The 21,895-nt window shown below is 38.4% G+C and overlaps 1 protein-coding gene across 4 annotated transcripts in view; it reads right to left on the bottom strand.

The window, feature by feature from the left end:
- SLC4A4 (solute carrier family 4 member 4) overlaps nt 1–21,895 on the bottom strand; it is a 363,818-nt gene that overhangs the window by 197,683 nt on the left and 144,240 nt on the right. For all 4 annotated transcript variants that reach the window (XM_070791561.1, XM_070791562.1, XM_019962896.2 and 1 more), the window contains exons 4-5: nt 13,024–13,159; nt 3,292–3,452 (exon numbers count right to left, since the gene is read on the bottom strand). In XM_070791561.1, the coding sequence (XP_070647662.1) occupies nt 3,292–3,452; nt 13,024–13,159 (297 nt within the window). The remainder of the gene's footprint in view (nt 1–3,291; nt 3,453–13,023; nt 13,160–21,895) is intronic.

The following is a 21,895-nucleotide window of genomic DNA, read 5'->3' as shown; positions in this document are numbered from 1 at the left end:
GGTTAGAGAAAAAACGCCACAACTGATAAACAAAAAGTAATGGAAAATTAAAGTGAGAATGCAAACTGCTTAATGAACCTTTCTTGGTGCTGATTTAGTGGCTAAGTCATGTCCAATGCTTAGACCCATGGACTATAGCCTGCCAGGCTCCTCTGTCCATAGTGTTTCCTAGACAAGAATACTGGAGTGGTTTGCCATTTCCTTCTTCAGGGGATCTTCCCAATTCAAGGATCAAACCCAGGGTCTCCTGCACTGCAGGCAAATTCTTTACCGACTATGCTACCTAAATGTAGTAAATAACAGAAACTTTCTCTTTGGCTATTGGTTAATGAGGCTCCAGTATCATGTGGGACTCGGTCTTCTACCACATGGAAAGGGTCAGCAAATTACTGAAGGCCAGAAACTCTGTAAGACGGCTTTTTTCAGGTTCTGAAGATCTCGAAGACAGTTTAATAAATAAGCACAAGTATATAATTTGACTTTAACATTCATCACCCTTGTTGATCATATTTAGGCAGAGCAAAGAAGCTATGAGGTTGTTTCTAGCTCTCTCCACTATACCTTTCAGAATCTTTTCTCCTGTTCGTGAAGTCTCTGAGCATCTCTTGACCTGACTCAGTCTATAGTCAGATCTTGCTAGGTCAACTCTATCCTGGAATAGTCATGGAAGTATATGAATAATTACATCTGTATAAGAATAATTACATCTGAGATCCTCATTCAATTCTATCAAAAACCCTGAAAGGTCTACCTTTATCTACCTTCCATGGATGAAATACAGAGACTAAACAAAGAATTAAGTAATGAGCCTTGTCCATGGTCATACATGCTACAAGAGGTAGACCCTAATTAACCACTCCCCAACTTTAAATCCACCATTCTCTCTATGACACCACTCTGCCTGTCATGGAATGAATACATACCTCTGCCAGAGAGTAGGTATATTTTAATAGAGAACAAACCCTGGGTTCAGTGAAATGCATCTCCAAATAGTGGAATTACAGGAAGTAACCATGGTCTAAGGTAGGACTTTTTTATTCAACACAGGAAACCTCAATGACCCTTAAACCACAACATATATTCTCCCCCTAGATTGCCGATCCATTGCCCAGTCACAAATTTAATCCCATTTGGCTCTGCCTTTAGGCATTTCTAAATTCAGACATCTTTGCTCCAGATTAGTTCTTAAAGCCTGAAAATACAGAAATTGTGATTCTCACTCAAAAATTGGATTGCTTTTCATTAACTATGGTACATCTTTAGATAACAATCTCACTTGCAGCTTTTAACAAATGAAATAAGTCAGTGAAACAAATACCCTGGAAAACCATTCCTTTCCTTTGCTTCTCTCTGTCTTTGCAGATCTTCCCTGGATACAATAAACCAACATCTCTTCTCACATATCAAAGGTCCATTTTCAGTCTCACCTGCTTTGTTAACTATGAAAAATTCTGTAGAAAGCAGTATTTCCTACATTATCTTCTTACTACTTATATACGTGGACATGGATTTGTAATATATTCCATTTACAAAGTGGTAGATTTGCAAACCTAATTCCAGGGCCCAGAATAGTGTCTGGTACATGGTAGAAGGCCATGTACCACTGCTGAATAGATTTATAAACTAATTCATTCTATTCACCTAGCATCTTCACATTAGACTTCCTCCCTTCTCCACTTGCAGCATAAGCACTTCAGATACAAGGCAAGTGTAGAGCTTCCTTGTAAATCTAACAAGCCCTCTGAAGAGGACATAGATATGTACAGATCAGCAAGATATATACCCAATTTGAGAATGAATCTTCTTGTCTAATACACATGCTATAGACTTCCCATTATCTATAAAGACACAGATGCCACAGACAAGACTTTGCCTTCTGATAGTCAAAGAAATTTTGAGATTACATAAGAATTTTACACTGGTCAGTGGGGCCATGATCCACATCGTCTTCCCACAGTTCCAGAGTAAGCACACTGCAGGCCCCTTAAAAAAGTGCAGTCATCCCTACAGGGGCAGAGGTCACCGAGCTATGGAATTTTTTTGGAATAACAAGCAGAGCCCCAACACCTTTCCTTAAGGAAAACATGGTCTTGAGCACATCAATCTGCATGATAAAGCAGCTTAGACCAGGTTCTTGCTAGAAAATGAAAACAATTATTACTCTCTAGAACGCAGCAAGGTGTGCACAAGGTGTTTGACATGGTAAATTAACATTCAGTGCTCAACACCACACAACACTAATCACAAAGATGCCAATGTTGCCCTGCACCATGAGGCCAGTGCCTTGCTGGGGGCTCTACAAATGATCCTCAGCACCAATGAAACCCAACTCATTCACTAATCAATAAGGTTCCACAGGCTTCTTGCCCCCACCCAGTTTTCTCTACATACAGCTAAAGAAGCTTGACGTTCACCTACAAAATCAACCCAACTGAGAGACTAGACATAGACCAGCTTCCTTTTTACAGAGGATTTAAACCCTATTTTACAGATGACAAAACAGGCCCAGAGAAGCTCAACACAATGTCTAAGATCAAGAAGTTCTAGAAATCTAGTGTGCCGACTTCCAGTCCACTATAGCAAAGGACATGGGGGGAGAGTTCTATCTAAAAACCTCAATCTATGCTAATATCTGAAGGAATGCAAATCTGTCCATGCAAACATGGTACCAATTATCATTTTAAAAATAACATAAAAGTGAAAAGCATAAGAGAGAGGACTTAGAAATAAAACTGGATGGAAATATGCCAAAATATTAACAACAGCTATGTTCAGATGGAAGTACAATGGATGATTTTTTAAAATTTTGTTCTCAGTATTTGTCTGTATTTTCCAAATTTTCTGCAATAAACCTTAAGAGAAAGAGGAACTTCCCTGGTGGTCCGGTGGTTAAGAATCTGCCTTCCAGCGCAGGGGATGCAGGTTGGATTCTTGTTTGGGGAACTAAGATCCTACATGTCACAGGGCAACTAAGCCCACTTGCTAAAATTACTAAACCCAGGCACTTCAACTAAAAACCCATAATCTGCAACTAGAGAGAAGCCTGCGCACCTCGATGAAAGATCCCACGTGCTTCAATGAAGATCACAAGTACTGCAACTAAGACCTGATGCAGCCAAAAATAAATAGGCAGATATTTTTAAAATAACAATAAAAATTAAAAGGAGACAGAGATTAAATGCCACAGAATATTCAGCTCTGCTTACACTAGAAGTCATCTGCATTGAGAAAGATTCATAGACAGGCAGATAGAGCAGAAAAAATGCTAAGAACTTAAGACAACATACTTACCCACCAACTGTGGGAGAGAAGAAGCTTCCCTGTCTAGCATGATGGATCCTTTCTCCATACACGTCCTCAGCTCAAATAAGCTGTGAAGGGACAAGGTGGCCACGTGGGGTTTGCTCCATCTCTCTCCACCCTGTTCCACTTTTTCTTCAAACTTAATCCACCTAGAAACATGAGATTCAAGTGAAGAGCAATTAAAAGTGTTCTCATCACCTCTGGAAATAGCAACACCAACCTCTCCAGTTCCACCCCCACCAGCACTTTCAAAATGTCTCCTTTTGTGGAGTCTTAAAAGCTTATTCTATCATTAACTGAATTACCTTTATAAATACACCAAACAGACTCACCAGCCTGCTCCTCTCCCTGGTGTTAGAGAGAAAGAAAAAAAACAATGTATTCTTGGTTTTATATCTATCTACATGTAACCATGAAATCTTTAAGAATGATTACTGAACAAATTTTTTTTAAATAATGTAGGAAAAATATGCATTTCAAATTCTCCATGTGGGTGGAGCCTACAGTGTGTAAAAATAATCACTATTGTGAGAATTCTGTTGTAACTTCACAAGGCAAGTTTATACAAGGTGAAATAATCAGTAATGAACCAAAATTTATTGTAAATATTTAAAAATATGGTGTGTAAAATGGTTAGACAAATATAACATTCCCCTTTCATGCTTAAAGAGGGCCAGCACGTGTTGCTGTATCTTACATTGATAACTCTCTCTAGGTTAACACAAGTTCCCTTCTCATCAAGATGCTAATAGAAGCTTTTACCCCTCGAGCTTAGCTCCACATGTGTTTAAAAATATACAAGCTCAGTAAACAATGCATCTACTCTGATAGTAACAGATCTCTTATTAACCCTAGTAATGGAACAAATAACCCTATTTTATAGTTTCTTCTTTCCAAGATTTATAGACATTTTGATAACTTAGCAATATATAGGAATGCAAAAAGTTTAATGGAAATGAGAGCAAAACACATTTGACAGTCTTTATATCCCACCTATTATATATATTGACTCTTCCTACACTGGTAAAGGGAAACAGGAAAACATCATGATTTTGCTGTTTATCATGACCAGAGAAAATGTTGCTTTCTATCACTTCAAAACTCTCAAAGATATTGGACAAGATAAAGAAGGGATTAAAAATTCGTTTCCTACACTCTTCACCCAAAAGTTTAATGATTGAAAAATGTTTTCCTAGGAAAAGCTAAACACTCATCCAACTCACTGAAGATGAGAACAAAGGGCAGAGATGAGAGGAAGCTCTACATAAGGTATTATTTATAGACTGCTCACCACTCCCAAGGGGAATAAAAGAACACATTATTAGAATCATGAGTGAAAATAGATCAACAGATCAGCCACAATGTCAAGGAAAACTCAGAATTCTAATCAAGCCCAACACTCATGTGATTCATGAGTATATTAGCTATATTCTAAATTCCCTCTTTCCTCTCCCACCCAGGAAATTCTCACACTTCAATGCCAACCTTATCCCGAACCTCACCCTCCACCCTAAGACCCTCCTCCTTCCCGGTGTATCCCCAAAAGTGTAAGGAGTGGAGGTTTTCACATGTTTTCCCTCACATTAAAAAACCAACACCAAAAAGTTCTAAAACTTCAGAACTAGACCTTGTTTATTCTACAAAAGTAGCTTTGAAACATTCTGAAAGAAAGATCTTTAATATTCTGTGTGTGTGCGTGTGCAAGTGTGTGTTAATTAACAGTTCTTCACCTTTGTTGGTATTAGAACCACAGAAGTAGATGGAAATGAGAGAAAAATGACAACTTCACATCACATTCTTATAGAATTCTATGGATTTGCCCAGAGGATAAAAGGTAATTGGGTTATTTTGAAAGTAATCATTTTACAGAGTATATTACACTGGCTAACTTCAGGCATATTACCTTTTCAGACTTACAGAATCTCTAACATGTTGATTGGTGACAAGTATGTGAATCATATTTCCATTTGATGTTATAATTTATCACTCAAGATGAGAGTCTAGAAGATTCCATTGTATATGAAACCTAGTCAGAATTGCATATAATTATGTTATCCATAAAGATGGTAGTAGTGGTCTTGCTTTTATTTCTAAGAGTATTCTTATTATCTGAGGGATAGAATCTTTGGTCACAGAATTTAAGTCCAAGATGAATAACAAGGGCCAGCTAGAAAGTCAGTAAATGGGAGTGTTCTGTATATTCAGCCTTTACTTCCCTCTTATCTCTTCTGAATGATGACCACTTGCTCTTCTATCAGTTGCCGTAAGTCCTTATAGCCAAATGCATTTTGTAAAAGAAAACTAAGCCTCACTTACGTACAGTATATGACAAGAGCTCTTCCTGCCATAATCTTCAATTGTCCAAACAATGTAAGTTTGACAAAATCTTCTTTTTAAAAAAAGGAGTAAAACCATTGCATGCTTTTGTGACCAATTACTCTCCATAGTTCATCTTAAATACGACTTTGAAAGAGTTTCAAAAGCATATTTAGAAATAATCCCAACTAGCTTGGATTTAGAAAATAGTATTATTCAACCTCCTGAATTATACCAGTTAAGATTTGGTCAAGATTTAACCATAATGAAATGGGAATGTAAAGTCTCAAAACTAGCCAGTTCCTTAAAATCTATGAAAGACAAGTATTGTCTCAAAGTTCAGTTTAAGTATCTATTTCACTTTGAGTTCAGTAAATATTATATGTTGTGATGATGTCATGTCATAGTATAGCGAATAGCACAAGGTAATTCTGGGATAATGACTATTAAATTCCTTTAAAATACATTGCCTGAGGGACTTCCCTGGTGGTCCAGTGGTTAAGAATCTGCCTTGCCATGAAGGGAACACAGGTTTAATCCCTGGTCTGGGAACTAAGATTCCACATGCTGAGGGGCAACTAAACCCACATACCACAACTACTGAGCACAACTAGAGAGTCTGTGTGCCACAATGAAAGATTCCGTGTACCGCAACTAAGACCCGATGCAGCCAACTAAAGAATGAATGAATTTTTAAAAATACACTGCTTGAATTGTTCAAGAAACTGCACCTCAAACATGCACGCATAAAGTAATGGTTTGCCCATTTAAACAGACTGCAGGTAGTTTCATTCCAGAAACTATACATGCTATGTCTATCTTCCTCACATATCAAGGACAAAGTTGAGAAAAAACTGAAAATGACTCAGTTCAAATCAGAACCCATTAAAGAAAAGGCTAAGGCAAAGGTACCGAAGTTCAGCCTATTCATGTGTCAGTGAATTTGTGAAGGTGCTTTAGAACCATGTAATTACAGTTCTAAAGACCAGACATTTTTACTGTAAAATGTACTAAAAGCTACTATCTACCCTTCATAATAACTATGAATAACCATATATTTGCAATAAGTTCCCTACTTATCCTTTTGTCTTAGTTATTTGACATGTTATAGAAAAATTAATTTCAGAAGTTGGCTTTTTAAATGCTGGCAATCACAAAACTGTTATAACCTTTAAGAAAGAGTTTATTAGGTGAAGTTTATTTTTCCCAAGGTCTTAGAAGAATAATGATAAAGTACATTGCAGTTTAACACACTTTGAGTGACTGCCAACCAAACAGTATTTCACTAGTTTGTTGAAGAAATAGAAGGCCCATGGGAAACACTGAACATTTTGCAACTTTCCAATCATGTGATTAAATACAATTAAGAAAAGAGAAGACCTCTAACTTAAAATTATGCCAGTTTTACAGTGGAAAATAGACATGACCTTTGCCCTAGAATATAATCCAACTATATAAAGCTATTAAAACAATAATAAATTTCTTGTTAACTAATAAATGCCTCATTGCACATAAAAGATGCCAATGCTAGTGCATATCTGGGATAAACGATGTTTTTAAGGAGAATTCTTAAATTTGTAGATCAACTGTGAAAGTTATTGCAAAACAGTGTAGTAACCACATATAATTACATAGATGATTAAATTCCTTTTTCTTACAGAAAAAATAAACCTGGTCTCAAATGGAATTTTCCAGAGTAACACAGTGGAGAAGAAATAGTGGAGTCAGTGTAGATTAGGGTCCCTCTGCAAAACCCCAGGGTATGGGCATGTGGTTATGTTTGATGGCCAGGCCCAGAACCCAGGTCAGGTTCCCCAAAGGGAGGCAGGGTCACTTGGCCAAGCAAAAACTGTTCCTCCATGTGGCCCACTAGAACTGAAACATCAGTGCCCTTTCCCTTTGTTGGCTTGTTGGGTTTATTGAAACTCGTGATGTCTTTCTTTTTTACACAGGTTTGGCAGTAGAATTTGAGTCTCACTGGGGAAGTGATCTTTAACACAGATTCTTAGAACAGTGATGAATTCCAACACGGCCCATCTGAATATTCACTGAGGGAAAACTGGAAGCCAAAAGCCACGTTGGCAAACATCACTGACTCACAGAAATAAAGAGTTTGGAGTCATGGAGGGTTGTGATAGCCTTTCTGGCTTAAGGCCATCACCAAAACTGGATCATGACTTATTCTTTAACCAGTTTGCTTCATGAATCAATTAGCTGATGCCTAGTCACCTAGAAGGAAAGCTATGACAAACCTAGGTAGCATATTAAAAAGTGGAGACATCACTTTGCTGACAAAAGTTCATATAGTCAAAGCTACGGTTTTTCCAGTAGTCATATATGGATGTGAGAGTTGGATCATAAAGAAGACTGAGCGCCGAAGAATTGATGGTTTCAAATTGTGGTGTTGGAGAAGACTCTTGAGAGTCCCTTGGACTGCAAGGAGATCAAACCAGTCAATTCTAAAGGAAATCAGTCCTGAATGTTCATTGGAAGGACTGTTGCTCAAGCACCAATATTTTGGCCACCTGATGTGAAAAGCCAACTCATTGGAAAAGACCCTGATGCTGGCAAAGATAGAAAGCAAAAGGAGAAGGGGGCAGTAGAGGGTGAGATGGTTAGATAGCATCCCCCACTCAATGGACATGAATTTGAGTGAGCTTCAGGAGATGGTGAAGGACAGAGGAGTCTGGTGTGCTGCAGTCCACTGGGTTGCAAAGAGTTGGACATAACTTAGGAACTGAACAACAACAGTCACCTAGAAATTCTTAATGAGAAGCACAGGATCATTCACTAGTACCAAATGTTCCATTAGAACTACTGCTACATCACTGAAAGTCAGTATTAAAGTTTTGGTTTTTTGACTTTTTGCCATGCCATGCGCACTCAGGGAATTTTAGTTCTCTGACCAGGGTTCTCTAAACCTGCACCTCCTGCAGTTGAAGCATGCAGTCTAAACTACTGGGCCACCAGGGAGTCTCTGAATGTCAGTATTCTAATGACCTAACACTAAGGATACTCTTTTGAAAAATAATATTCTCTGTATTCCACTGATTATATATATTTCTCAGGTCTGATCATTCTACCTTTGGGAAAGCCAGTGAAAATTCAAAGTTTTGACTTTCAGGAAAGAAAAAATCAGGGAAAAGATGTGGGAAAAAAGAGGGTGGTAGGGTTGGCTATACTTCAAACGTCATATAAATAAAGACTTCCCTTGTTTATAGTTTTACATGACTACTGTGCTTTGTGAGACTTAAAAGGGGATATTTTTCTTACCAGTGGAAGCATTTTCCTTATTTTTTAAGACACAGAGCTAACCTGAACTTCCTGAAGTAGGACTAAAACTGCAGTAATGTTGAGACTCCATGTAGGATATTCTTGGTCAAATGAAATCATTGGTCAACTGAAAAAAGTATAAAACATTAAAAGGGAAAATACTAAAGAGGGTGTTATTGTGTTCTATGGGGTGTGGACTCACGGTGGAAACTACACGGAGCTGGAGAGATCGAGAGACCTCTCTCCAGCTCCGTGTAGTTTTATCCAATAAAATAGTCCCTTTAATTGGAATTTTCACAAAAAGCAAAGAATCCTCTGTTTAATGTTAGCCAAAAAAAAATTCATGCTGCATTTTAATATGCAAAATGAGTCCCTTTTAAGTCTTAAACTTTTATTAGTCTGGTAGGTTTTAGAGCTTTTTGTGGGGAAGAAAAGCCCCATCGTGCCTGGAAACTGGACATCATAAATGGCCGTCATAAATTACTATCAAAATATTCAGAAGCAGAGTCATGTTGCAGGAAGTAAAACCCACTGACAATCTGAATCACTTCTGGAGATGCAACCATCTCCAAACTTCCCCACAGAATTTAGGTGGAGCAGTAAGCTAAGAATCAAGGCTCTATTTCTCTATTCGTTCATTCTATAAACACGCAATTTTCAACTATGGGCTGTGTCACAGGTAGCTGAAAACACTAGGAATATAGTGGTGACCAAAACAACCCCAAGTTCCTGCCCTCATGGAGCTTTACTTTTATTGGAGAGAGACGATATGTTAACATGCCAAACGTTGATAAGTACTAAAGACAAACAGAATAAAGGATGAGGGATAGGAAAGTTTGGGGAAAGTTGCTTTTTTCCACTGAGGAGGTCATGGTTGAATAGAGACCTGAAGGAGGTGAGGAAATGGGCCACAGAGATGACACTGGGTACACAGGGAGAGCATTTCAGACAAAGGGAAGCACAAGGCAAAGGCCCTGACACAGGAGTATGACCAAGCCAGTGAGGCTAGAGCAGAGCTAACCAGGAGGAGAAGAAGGAGATGAGGTCAAGAGATCATTGTGTAGAGCTCATGAGGGAAGTAAGGGCAGGTTCAGGGAGATGGACTAATTACGAAGCATTTGCAGTCATCTAGAAAAAGAATGGTGGATTAGACCAGGGTTGCGGCAGCACTGAATGCAAGATAATGGTGAGATTCTGAATATCTGAATAACGTTGAGGGTAAACTAGATAGGCTTTGCCAGTGCATCAAGTAAGGGATGCAGAGAAAGACAGGTGTCAAAAAGACTCCAATCTTTCTGGCTTGAACAACTAAAAAAATGGAGTTGTTCACTGTGGTGGGGAACCTTGTAGGAAGAGCAGGTCTGATGTGGGAAGATCAGAAGCTCAGTTTCTGACATTTTACTTTGAGATGCCTGCATGCATGCTAAGTCACTTCAGTTGTGTCTGACTCTATGTGACCCTATGGACTATAGCCCACCAGGCTCCTCTGTCCCTGGGGATTCTCCAGACAAGAATACTGGAGTAGGTTGCCATGCCCTCCCCCAGAGGATCTTCCCAATCCTGGGATCTATCCCAATCCTGGGATTGATATAAAAATGTGGTTCATATATCTCCTGACTTGGTAGGCAGGTTCTTTACCACTAGTGCCTCCTGGGAAGCCCTTTGAGATGCCAACTACCCACCCAAATATTTGTTTTCAATCAAACAAGTCAAGAAGTCTGGGCTAGAGAACTATACGCAGATGACATCAGTGTATTGATGAATTAGTTTGAAACATCAAACAAAGGTCCTCTTTGGGCTTTGTCAGTGGTGCGCTGGGTACCTTGGGCTGGATGCCTGGGTACACTGAGCTATACATCAGTCAGAAAGAAATGGGTTATCACAGACCTCCAACTTCAATCACACAATAATTTTAAGAAATTATTATATTTAGAACAGTAGATTCTAAGGCAATCAGTTCTCAACTAATCATAATCATAATCTCTCCCTTCAGGTGAATGAGTATAATGAGGTAGACAAAATGAAAAAAAGAATATCACATATATGATTAATTAATTAATAGTAATTGTGGCAAGTCTTATATAGGAGAAGTTATAGAAAGTAGACTATTGTCGTATGTTTCTTTCTGGACAGTTTCCTTCATGACATGGTATACACCCACCACACTTTTTCTCCAGCAGTACACTCTCTCAGGAACCCATGACATTACCAAACGGACACATATGTTGTTCCCAAGGAAATAGCCAGCTTTTAAAAATCGTAAATTATTCATGACCATCTTAACCTTTAAAAATCTTAAATGAAAATTTTGTGTCCATCTCATTCAATTTTGAACTACTGATACAATGAGCTGTGATCCCTTCACATTTCTGGGACCAGGGGTCACATAAAATAAAGTACAGTCTGCATTTGGCTGAAATTAAAAACAGAATGCTGTACCTGAATTCTGCTCTATATAGGTACTCGCACAGAATTTTAAGATGAAAGTTAAGAATCAATGGAACTTCTCTAGTTGCAGCTGATGACACCAATATACAAAGAGGGATGGAATTTTAGAGCTATAAAATACAATGATATTAGAAACAATGCAACCCAATATGACTCTCATTTGACAACATAAAAAACACAAGCTCAGGAAAACTACATGATTATATGACATGCTAGTTAGCAGCAAAGTCAAAACTAAATCAAAATCTCCCCAACACTTAATTAATGCTGCACCAGTATAATTCTCACTCTGATCTTTTCTGTTAGAAAGAAGAAAAATAAAGAATGAAATAGAGATACTGGTACAAGTTTTCAGTTTGACAGACTTCTTCGGGAGAGTGTTTTATCAACTAAAAGCATACTTTATGAAAAACTTTTAATATCCAGGTGACTGGTGCAAAGAGAGGGGGAAAAGAGACAACAACTGGAAAGAGGCCCCCAAGAGAGCAAAGAATGAAGAGCTTCAAGAGGGAGCATTTGAGATGGAGGGGCAGAAATGAGTTATTGCGCACTTCTGTATTCCCAGTACCTAAAACAGTGCCCAACATGTACTGTACGGTCAAAATGTACTGGCTGAATTTAATTGATTTGAAATAAATTACAGCCTATAAAAGGCATGTTGTTTGGCTTCCCTGGTGGCTCAGGTGGTAAAGAATCTGCCTGCAATGTAGGAGACCCAGGTTAGAGTCATTAAAAACATACTGGCTGAATTTAATTGATGTGAATTAAATTACAGCCTATAAAAGGGATATGTCAATATTATTTTGTTGGTGAAAGTCAAATACACTGAACCTCCATAGAGTGATGACAACAGACCAATAACTGCCACTATATCAACATCTTTGTATTAAATGATTTTTATATGTCATAGACGATTTAATGTGGTGTATATAACTAAATCTACATGTAGAAAGAAAGAAAAGCTCTGTTGTGAGATTAATGAAACTTTAGATATTTGTGCAGTGCTTAACAATTTGTATAGCATTTCTGCATATATACATGTATGTAGGTAAATGTCCATGATACAATGATATATCTGATATAACATGATATATATTTATAAATAAACTATATAATATAAATACAACATATTTTAACATATATATTATATTTATATATTGTATATCTTAAGTTGCACATATATATTGTATGTATATTTATATATGATGATGAATGTTATGAGCTGGCAGGTGACAAGGGTCTGAAATTAAACTCGGGTCCCTACTACGCCCAATTCAAGTGAACCTTCTACTTGTTTTCACTCTATCTTTAAAAGATGACAAGTTTTCACTTGGAATAATGGCATGTGGAGACCATGGGCATATATCTCCAGGCCATCATTTTAGGTGCTTGACTTTCTCTCTTTAAAATATTTTATTGTTAAATACCTATAAATGGCGATTTACTTCTAATATCTTATAAAGGTTAAAATGCAGACCAATGACCCCAGCAGTGAAACAAAGGGTCTCCTGCATCCACGTCAATGTCAAAGAGAAGAAAAGGAATCCTTTTAATCTTTAACCAGCCAACCTCAGGCTCATCGGTCATTCAAAGTGCTCAGGTTAGAGAAAGGGGCTCCCAGACAACGATCTTGCCCCGTCCTTGTTTCCCTGGCTCAGTCCTGCACACTCAGCCATGCCTCACCTCGCCGTCTCCTTCCACTCCATCTCTTGCCCATCCACGGCCAGCAGCTCATCCAGTTCCGTGAAGAGCTGAGGGGGTGCTGGGCTGTCATCCTCCTCGCCCAAGATGAATCGGATGCGTTCTGCTGCAGGAGAGACTGCAGAAGTGAAAATACTGCGGTTAAACATCGGCTGGACAACCCTGAGCAAAGTGTAGCTCCGAGGTCTTCCTCTGTCCCCAGAGCTGGTGGGCTTCCCTTCCACATTTTCAGTGGACATCTTCCTCGCCAAGCCTCCCTCGTCCCCAACCTAAAGACAAAAGGAATCCAAGGCCTTCTCTACTCCTTTGGTTCTGAACCGTGTCTCAGCTCTCCACCACGCTCCAGAAGGACAGAGCTCCAATTCCACGTCCCGACTGATGGAGAACCTTTAGCCCTCAGATGAGCTGAGGTCCGACCACGTGAGCTTCTCTCTTTCTCCACTGATGACCCATCCAAAAGTCTGAGACAGAAACCAGCTGGAGCCAATCATTTTCTCTACAGCAGTGGGAGGGGGCAAGAGAGCACCCCAATCCTAAGTTTCCCCCAGGCCCCCGCCTCCCAGCAACCCTCCCTGTGCCCAATGCCCAAAGCCCATGCATGCCCTTGCAGGCTCCTTACTGCCCGTAACTGCCTAACTGCAAAGTTGATGAAGGAATATTTAACAAGACGGAGCCTCTTCTTTACATAATGGCAGTACCCAAAAATGTTTAGTCACACTTCAGTGCACTTGAAAAACAAGCCCAAGTAAAATATTGTACACCAGAAGGGGAAAAAACCTTCCAACTTGCTTGAGCACATAATTGAATGCCCTACTAGCTCCTTCTGACCCCATCTCCTAAAAGTCATGTAATGAAAAATTAACTAGAATCTCCTCCTAGATGTGGGCTGTTTTCTCTTTCTTTAAAATAAAAGGAAAAAAAAAAAAAGGAAAGCTTTTGGAAACTGACGGTTATAAGATAAAGCCCATGGATACTCCTTATAATCCCCAAAGAATGGTATATACATGTGACTGTGATCCAAGTACACAGATCTATTCATCTGGTAGAGCTTTGTAGTAATATATGCTCTCAACCTAATAAAACAAAAAAAAATTCCTACCATCTGAAAACTGCTATAATACTAGGCAGAATAAAATTCCATAGGTCAAAATACATTTACTACAAACTCATGAAAAATATTCAACCTACCTAGTAATCAAAACTAATTATTAAAACAAAATACATGTTTCGCATATAAAAATGGCAAAAACTTCAAAGAATGACACTCTCAATGTGGGCAAGGGTTTAGGACATATGCACCAGCATCTTTCAATTTACATCACTGGTAGGAGTCCAAACAGAAACATCTTTCTGAAGGGAAATTTGAAAAAAATATGGAAATGTTTTCAAAGTATATCTATCCTGTGAGCCAGGAATTCCACCCCTGGAAAGATGTTCATTTCAAATAAATAACAGTTGCTATCGCAACATCTTATCTACAGAGGTGACCACTGTAGCATATTTTATAATTGAGAAAAATAGAAAAAGCCTAAACATCCAAAAAGGAGGATTGATTAAACAAACCATTGGTTAAGCCCATTCAATCAAATACTATGTCATCATAAAACATAAAGATGAGATTATTGTTTTTTGACATGCATATCATATAATATTAATTGAAAAAATAAAACTACACAATCACATGTATAAAGCAACCCACTTTGCTAAAGAAAAAATACACATGTATCCATAAGATAGTCTGGAAACGAGGCAGCCCTCATTTTGCATGGTTCTAATGAGTGTGAATTTCAGCTGCTACAGTTGAGTTAAATAACACCAGTAGCCCAGCACCACAGCTTAAGTTTCAGTTGTGTGGTATATTAACTATGAGTAATTGCATAAAATACAAAGTTCACTGCCAGCTCTTCAGTCCATCAGCTACCATGTAAATAACATACGTGCATCATGATCATGACCAATCATAGCGCCCCTTTCAAAGTCTGCCGGTGACGGGTCATTACACATTTGTTATGCACAGACAGCAAAGTGCATAGTGGTGCGGCCTCCTTTTCTTGCAATGATAAATGCATATGACATGAATAATCAAAAGAGGGAGTTGGCCAACAAAGATGGAAGTACAGCCCAGAAACAAAAAGTACTAATGCTGGAAGTGCAACCTACGTCAAATACAAATGGAGTTAAGACCTAACTGATTATGGGAATGTAGATAATGCTGCCGTTCCCCATTTGAGAAACTCCAGATGTACAGTCAGGGGAACTTAGTGAAAGCAAACTCATTAACTTAAACAGTAAGGCAAGTGGTTGTAACAAAATGATAATAATGTCCCAGAGGAAGTGATACTGGCCAAAAAAACCTTCACGTTTAAGGAACTCTCATACACATTTCCTGACATGGAAAGCACAAAGGATAAAATGTTGGAAGCTGATCCAGACTTAGGAATATGACAACTCCTCTGGGCACAGAAAAGATGTTCACTCCATTTCATAAACTGTACTATAGCAAACAAGCAAACTACTTCTGACCAGATTTTACAAAGAAATCAACCAATTTAATCTCAATGCTTCTAATGTTTTAAATTAGCTTGTACTAAATAAATACTGGTTTTATTATTTCTTTCATTTCCCTCTACCTTTACAGTCAACACTAAGAGAAATTTTAATGATTTGGAAAATTTTTTAAATGTCAAAGAACAATAATAACTTTTCTCATTGATCATTAGGATTGTTTTATATAATTTCATCTTGCATAGTCATTTTTATGGTCCTGCAATAAAATGCAAAGCAAGGACTGCCTGTATATGTATCTTTTAAACGTTATTCAGTTTATTTCTAGGGCTTCTATTTTCTTCTTTTCACTTTCATATCAATTCTAATACATGCATAATTCATTCATGTATTCAGTCAGCAATATTTATTGAGTAATGTCTATGCTCTAAATAGGTTTTGCTTCAGGCTTTGAAGATAAAGCAAAGAACCTGACAAAAAGATTCTAATTTATATGCTGGAGGGAAAACAAACATTAACTAATTAATTAATTAGTTAAGTGAATAAGAAAGTTAGTATATAAACCAGCAAACAAGAAAAACATCTGCAAATTGTTCTGTGCTTACAGAACATTAAAACAAGGTAACTGAATACATATTAATATAAGATACAATATGTTTTACTTTTGTAATTAGAACAAAAGTGTCTTTGAAATTTCCTAAATCTCTGGGAGAAAAAAAAAACTAAAGTTCCAGGATTTTTGTGTAAAAACACTTGCAATGTCTTTCCAATCAAGAAATGGGATGTGTGACTATATTAGAGGATCAGAGAACACATAGAGGGAATAAGAGAATGGTAAGAAACGGTTGGCAGAATTTGGAATCTAGATATAGTTATTCAGCACAGTGGTTCTGAAACTGACAGTCACAAATTTGACTGATTTTTCATCAACATTCAACATCAAAGATCCCTGAGGCAGAATTAGCTTTCAGAAAAAATCTATGTTTAGAGAATCAACTTTTTGTTCATTTCTAAAAGATGCCATGTGGCTTTGTCTTCACCTCTAACAGAGAAGAATGAACATCTCTCCTGCTTAAAGAACTGACTCTCCTGCATAGACACTGCACAGTTCATCTGTGCTGAACTGGAATCCACAGAGCACTACTCTGCGGTCTGATGTTCTCAAGTTAGAAAAGTACAGCTCACTGCTTATCAGACAGCAACTTGCTGCACCTCTGCAAAGCAGAAAGAAAGAAAGATGTCATGTTACCTCCAGGTCTTCCTCTCTGGGCACCGTGACTGAGCACCTTTCATAAGTTGTCTTATTTATTAAATATAGCCTCTGAGCAACCAGTATAACAATCTCCAGGATAAAATTCCAAAATCACATGTCATAAACTGTCTTGCCACTCTAGTTTCTTTCCTCAGTTGCTCCCCTCATCAAAAGAAAGCTTCTCCAAGAATCAGAAATAAGAGGTATTGTATTGTCAATATCAACATGTGGGAGAGGCATCTTCCATGGCCAACAAACACCCTCCCCAATTTTTAACATCATTATTAACACAAAGATATGCAGGGTGCAATGAAGTATGTCAGGAATTCATTTTTCCCCTATAACTTTTGATCAGATAAAAGTGAAGTGAGTGAAGTCGCTCAGTCATGTCCGACTCTTTGAGACCCCATGGACTGTAGCCTACCAAGCTCCTCTGTCCATAGGATTTTCCAGGCAAGAATACTGGAGAGGGTTGCCATTTCCTTCTCCAGGAGTTCTTCCCAACCCAGGGACTGAACCCAGGTCTCCCACATTGTAGGCAGATGCTTTACTGTCTGACCACCAAGGAAGTCCTGGTCAAATAAAGAAATGAGCTAAATACAAGCCATACCGCTACTTTCAGACTCCTTAGCCAAACTGGGTTTGAATCCCAACTCCATTACTATTTGTTGTGTGATCTGAGACAAGTTAGTTACCCTCTCTGTGTCTCAAGTTCCCCCACCTAAAAACTGGGATGATGACGATCACCAGAGTAGCTAAAATACAAGGTATAGAGTTATTTAAAAATTGCCAGCCCTTACCAGCAACACCTGCCTGGCTTCTAAGAAAGCAAGCTCTCACAGCTATCAGCCTTGACAATTCCTCTATGTTGAAAATATATCAGATAAGAAAGAAAATAGCCAAAAGTTCTGCACGTTTTACTTTAGTAAATTAAGTGGCTTCAGTAATGAGAATGCAAAGGTGTCCACACATTCCAGGAAAATAGCCAATAAAAGAACAAGGGGAAAATAAATAAGCCCTTTCAGTCTTAATTTAATACCAGAGGAGTAGGAGGTTTGAGAACATCAGAAAATCAACTTGCTTTACACTTGAATAGATTACAATTCTAAGTAATAACTAATCTAGTTTCATCATAAAAGAAAACCTAGAGAAAAAAATGAGAGAGGGTAACAGAAGAAGAAAGAAAGGAACGAGAAAGAGAAACTGTCAGATTCATCCAATCACTTTTGTCAGAACAGAAGGTCTGCAGATCAAAATGAAGTTAATGCCTTTAATCTGCTTTGATTTTTTTCCTTTTTTCATTCATCCTCTGGGTTAAAACGTATTTTGGATTTTTGAGAGGTTCAAGAATTCCCTGGAGGATCCTACATGAATGTGGTTACCTCTGACCCAGGTCCACCTGTCGGAGGACAACGTGATGGTCTGCAGGGCCTGGGGACACGTGGTGCCATCAAACCCCTGCTACCAACAGGAAGAAGGCAAATGCATGGCAGGAATGCTGTCCACCCACTGCCACCACCAGCCACCACAGCAGCCATCATCCTCACACTCTCTCTTGCGGAGCTTGAACTTGGCCTCCGTGCTCATCTGCACAGCCACCATCCACTCATCAGTGATGGCAGATGCAATGAAACCTCTCCACCATGCCTTGGCTACACAACAGTCTACTCCCCATTTACTTTTCTTGTCACTCTGGCCTCAATCTGTGTGTCCATCCTTGTCTCCCACAGCAACCCAGAAGTGTCCCATGACAGAATACAACTACACTATTCTTTTTCTTTCTTCTCTGATTCCATTTCTAAGGCCCAGTTGAAAATGCTATCTTTTCCAATAACCTATAGTAATCATTCCCCAGAAATTTGAATCTCTCCTTTACTGAAATCATAACTACACTTTGAATTATTCACTGAGGTACCAACCAATACATGGCTTGCTTGTTATTACCTAACTTTTCTAGATGTGCCTTGTCTCTCTAACTAGGTCACTAAGGTCCTAGAACACAGGGACTGTGTTTTATGCACCTTCCTTAAAGACCAGTGCAATACTGTGCATGTAAGAGTCACTCTGAGTATTAATGAATTAAGTCGCTCGCTCAGTCGTGTCTGACTCTTTGCGACCCCATGGACTGTAGCCCACCAGGCTCCTCCATCCATGGGATTCTCCAGGCAAGAATACTGGAATGGGTTGCCATTTCCTCCTCCAGGGGATCTTCCCAACCCAGGGGTCAAACCCAGGTCTCCCTCATTGCAGGCAGACGCTTTAACCTCTGAGCCACCATGGAATTAGATATGGCTAAACAAACCTTGTCAGAGAAGGCAGTGGCACCCGACTCTAGTACTCTTGCCTGGAGAGTCCCATGTACGGAGGAGCCTGGTGGGCTGCAGTCCATGGGGTCGCTAAGAGTCAGACACAACTGAGCAACTCCACTTTCACTTTTCACTTTCATGCATTGGAGAAGGAAATGGCAACCCACTCCAGTGTTCTTGCCTGGAGAACCCAAGGGATGGTGGAGCCTGGTGGGCTGCCGTCAATGGGGTCGCAGAGAGTCGGATACGACTGCAGTGACTTAGCAGCAGCAGCAGCAGCAAACAAACCTTGTACATTTTCCAGCACACAAATATGTACTTGCAAAAAGCAGCTGACATTAAGGACTCTGAAATGGAAAATATCTAAGTTTTGAAAACTGCCCTTATTCTACCCTTCCCCTTAATCCATCTTTGCATGAACTGTACCAAAATACAGTCACCATTTCCTGTCATGTCACATATAAAAGAATGAATACTTCAGGTCAACTATTTCCCTCTGCTAGATGCAATCTCCTTCTACCCTGAGGGACCACAACATTTAGTGTGCACATCTATTAAGACATTTAATATCCATGGCTCAGTGTGTTATTCATTGCTGTACTTTGTCTTCACAGGTTTTCATGCCTTTCCTAAACTGTTCTTGGCACCTATAACATACACAGTGAAGTTATACAAAAGAGAATGGATGGAAAATTGAGTAAAAGAATGAATGAAAAAAAAATGAATAACATCTATTCTGCCCCAGTTCCTCACAGGATATCGTTCTACGCTTCTGTCCTCTGCCTCTTGTTAATAAGCTCAACTAGGAAAATGACATCATGGAAAAATGCAAAAAATGGAAAACGAGGAGCGGTGGGGTTAGCGAGATTTGAAGTAGAGTTCTTACACTTTCATTTGGTAATGTAATTGATTAGTTTTCAGTGTATTCAACATGCCATGGTATTTGTTGAGATAATACAAATATTTTTAAGATAATATCTCTATCTTCAAGGAAATTAATGCTGGAAGATAATTTACAATAATGGAAAACATGCTATAAATAAAAATGTAATACTCAATATGTAAGACTTTTGAATGGTTGCACTGGACTAGGCATTGTGTGAAGCCCTTTCCATTTACATAGCTTATTTTATACAAGCCTATGAAATATCCACTACTATTATTCTCTTATATTTCTTTCGCACTACAGCTAGGGAAACTGAGTATTAAGAAGCTAAGAGACTTCTCCAAGTTGACACAACAATAAGTGATATGACCTCAAATCCACTTGCGTTATTTCCAAGCCCACTTCTTAGCCACCACACTCTAATGGATGATCTCATCTTTAAAAATGCTCAGATTTCCATATGAACAGTACAGACAGTAAATGTACTGGATTTCAGAGGAGGCAGAAATCATAATGGCATATGAAATAGTCCTAAAGTAAATTAATTGAACATTTGGTTCATTATCTGCTGAAAGGCAATTTGTGAACGTGCTCTTTTATTTTTGGTCTGTAAAACCTCCCACTGAGGTCACCCTGCAGGCTACCCCGAAAAAAGTTTTTTTCAATAGAAATAATGATCATAATGAACATTCATACTGAGCATGACAAGTTTACATGCAAATTCCCTTCTGTGGGTTAAATGAGGACTTCTGGATTTTGTATTTTCTCCTTGTCAAAGTCCACCATCTGGTAAAGTCTTAGCTCTCAAACCAAAGTATAAAAAGAAATAACTATTTGCTTCTCCAACTTATTAATGTGCTATCACCAACTGGTTTATATAGTTATCATTTTAAGTATTCATTTCTCTTCTTCATGCTGAGATAAAAGTTTGTAGGTCAGTATCATGGTTGTTAAAACTTTCACAATTACCTATTAGGCCACTGCAGTACTCAAATACACTTAAATGTATATATAAAATCCTCAAACTTCTTTTCACATTCATAACTACAAGAAATGATTAAATAGCTAAATGTATAAATCTTCATATTTATATAAATCTTTAACATACACACATACACTGCAATGGCATTTGTTACTCCTGCCCACCTAGCAACCCTGACCTTTTTTTTTTTTTTTTTCGATAACAGCACCCCATTTTCCTTGGAGAAACATCTTTATACTTAGAAGTCCACTGAGACTGAATTACCTGCTGTGCCCCAAGCCTGGACAATAAGAACATCACGATTCTTGGCCACAATTTTTAATTTTTGACTGGATATTTTATCTAATCCAGGACAAACAGAATAAATAAGCATTAGCTTTTTTTTTTTTTTTTTGAACTTCCAGGAAATAAACCTTCACTTTATGCTTAAGGTGCTAAGATGGTAATAAAAGCTTTCAGTGTACATGGCCACCTTGCAACCCTAAGGGAAAAGCCTGCCTGGAAATAAGGAACTCAGAACCAAGACAGAAACAGGTTCCTGATACCATCATTTAAGCACCTAGATAGGACCATGCCTGAAGTCAGTAACTTTTCAATCATATGTAAGGATTCCTTTTAAGCTAAAAGTAATCAGAGGCAATTTTTTTTGTCACTTGCAACCAAAGACTTATGATATAGATGTCTATACTTCCACTTGAATGAGTTAGGGTAGGGCAAACCTATATTAGCCATCCATGTATCAGCTCCTTCAAATTAACTGAAGAAACTGTTTTCATAAATAAAACTTTTATTGGAGTGATCTGTTCAAGTCATTAGACTTTCTCCATGCTTGAACTCACCTCTCCTTCAACATATCCAGAAAATGACTATTGATTTATATGCTGGCAGGCTCTAGACAGGTAAATTAGACGGTTACTTTTTCT

This window comes from Bos indicus, chromosome 6 (assembly GCF_029378745.1).
Source record: "Bos indicus isolate NIAB-ARS_2022 breed Sahiwal x Tharparkar chromosome 6, NIAB-ARS_B.indTharparkar_mat_pri_1.0, whole genome shotgun sequence".
Classification (NCBI taxonomy): domain Eukaryota; kingdom Metazoa; phylum Chordata; class Mammalia; order Artiodactyla; family Bovidae; genus Bos; species Bos indicus.
This window is presented reverse-complemented; position numbering and strand designations above follow the sequence as displayed.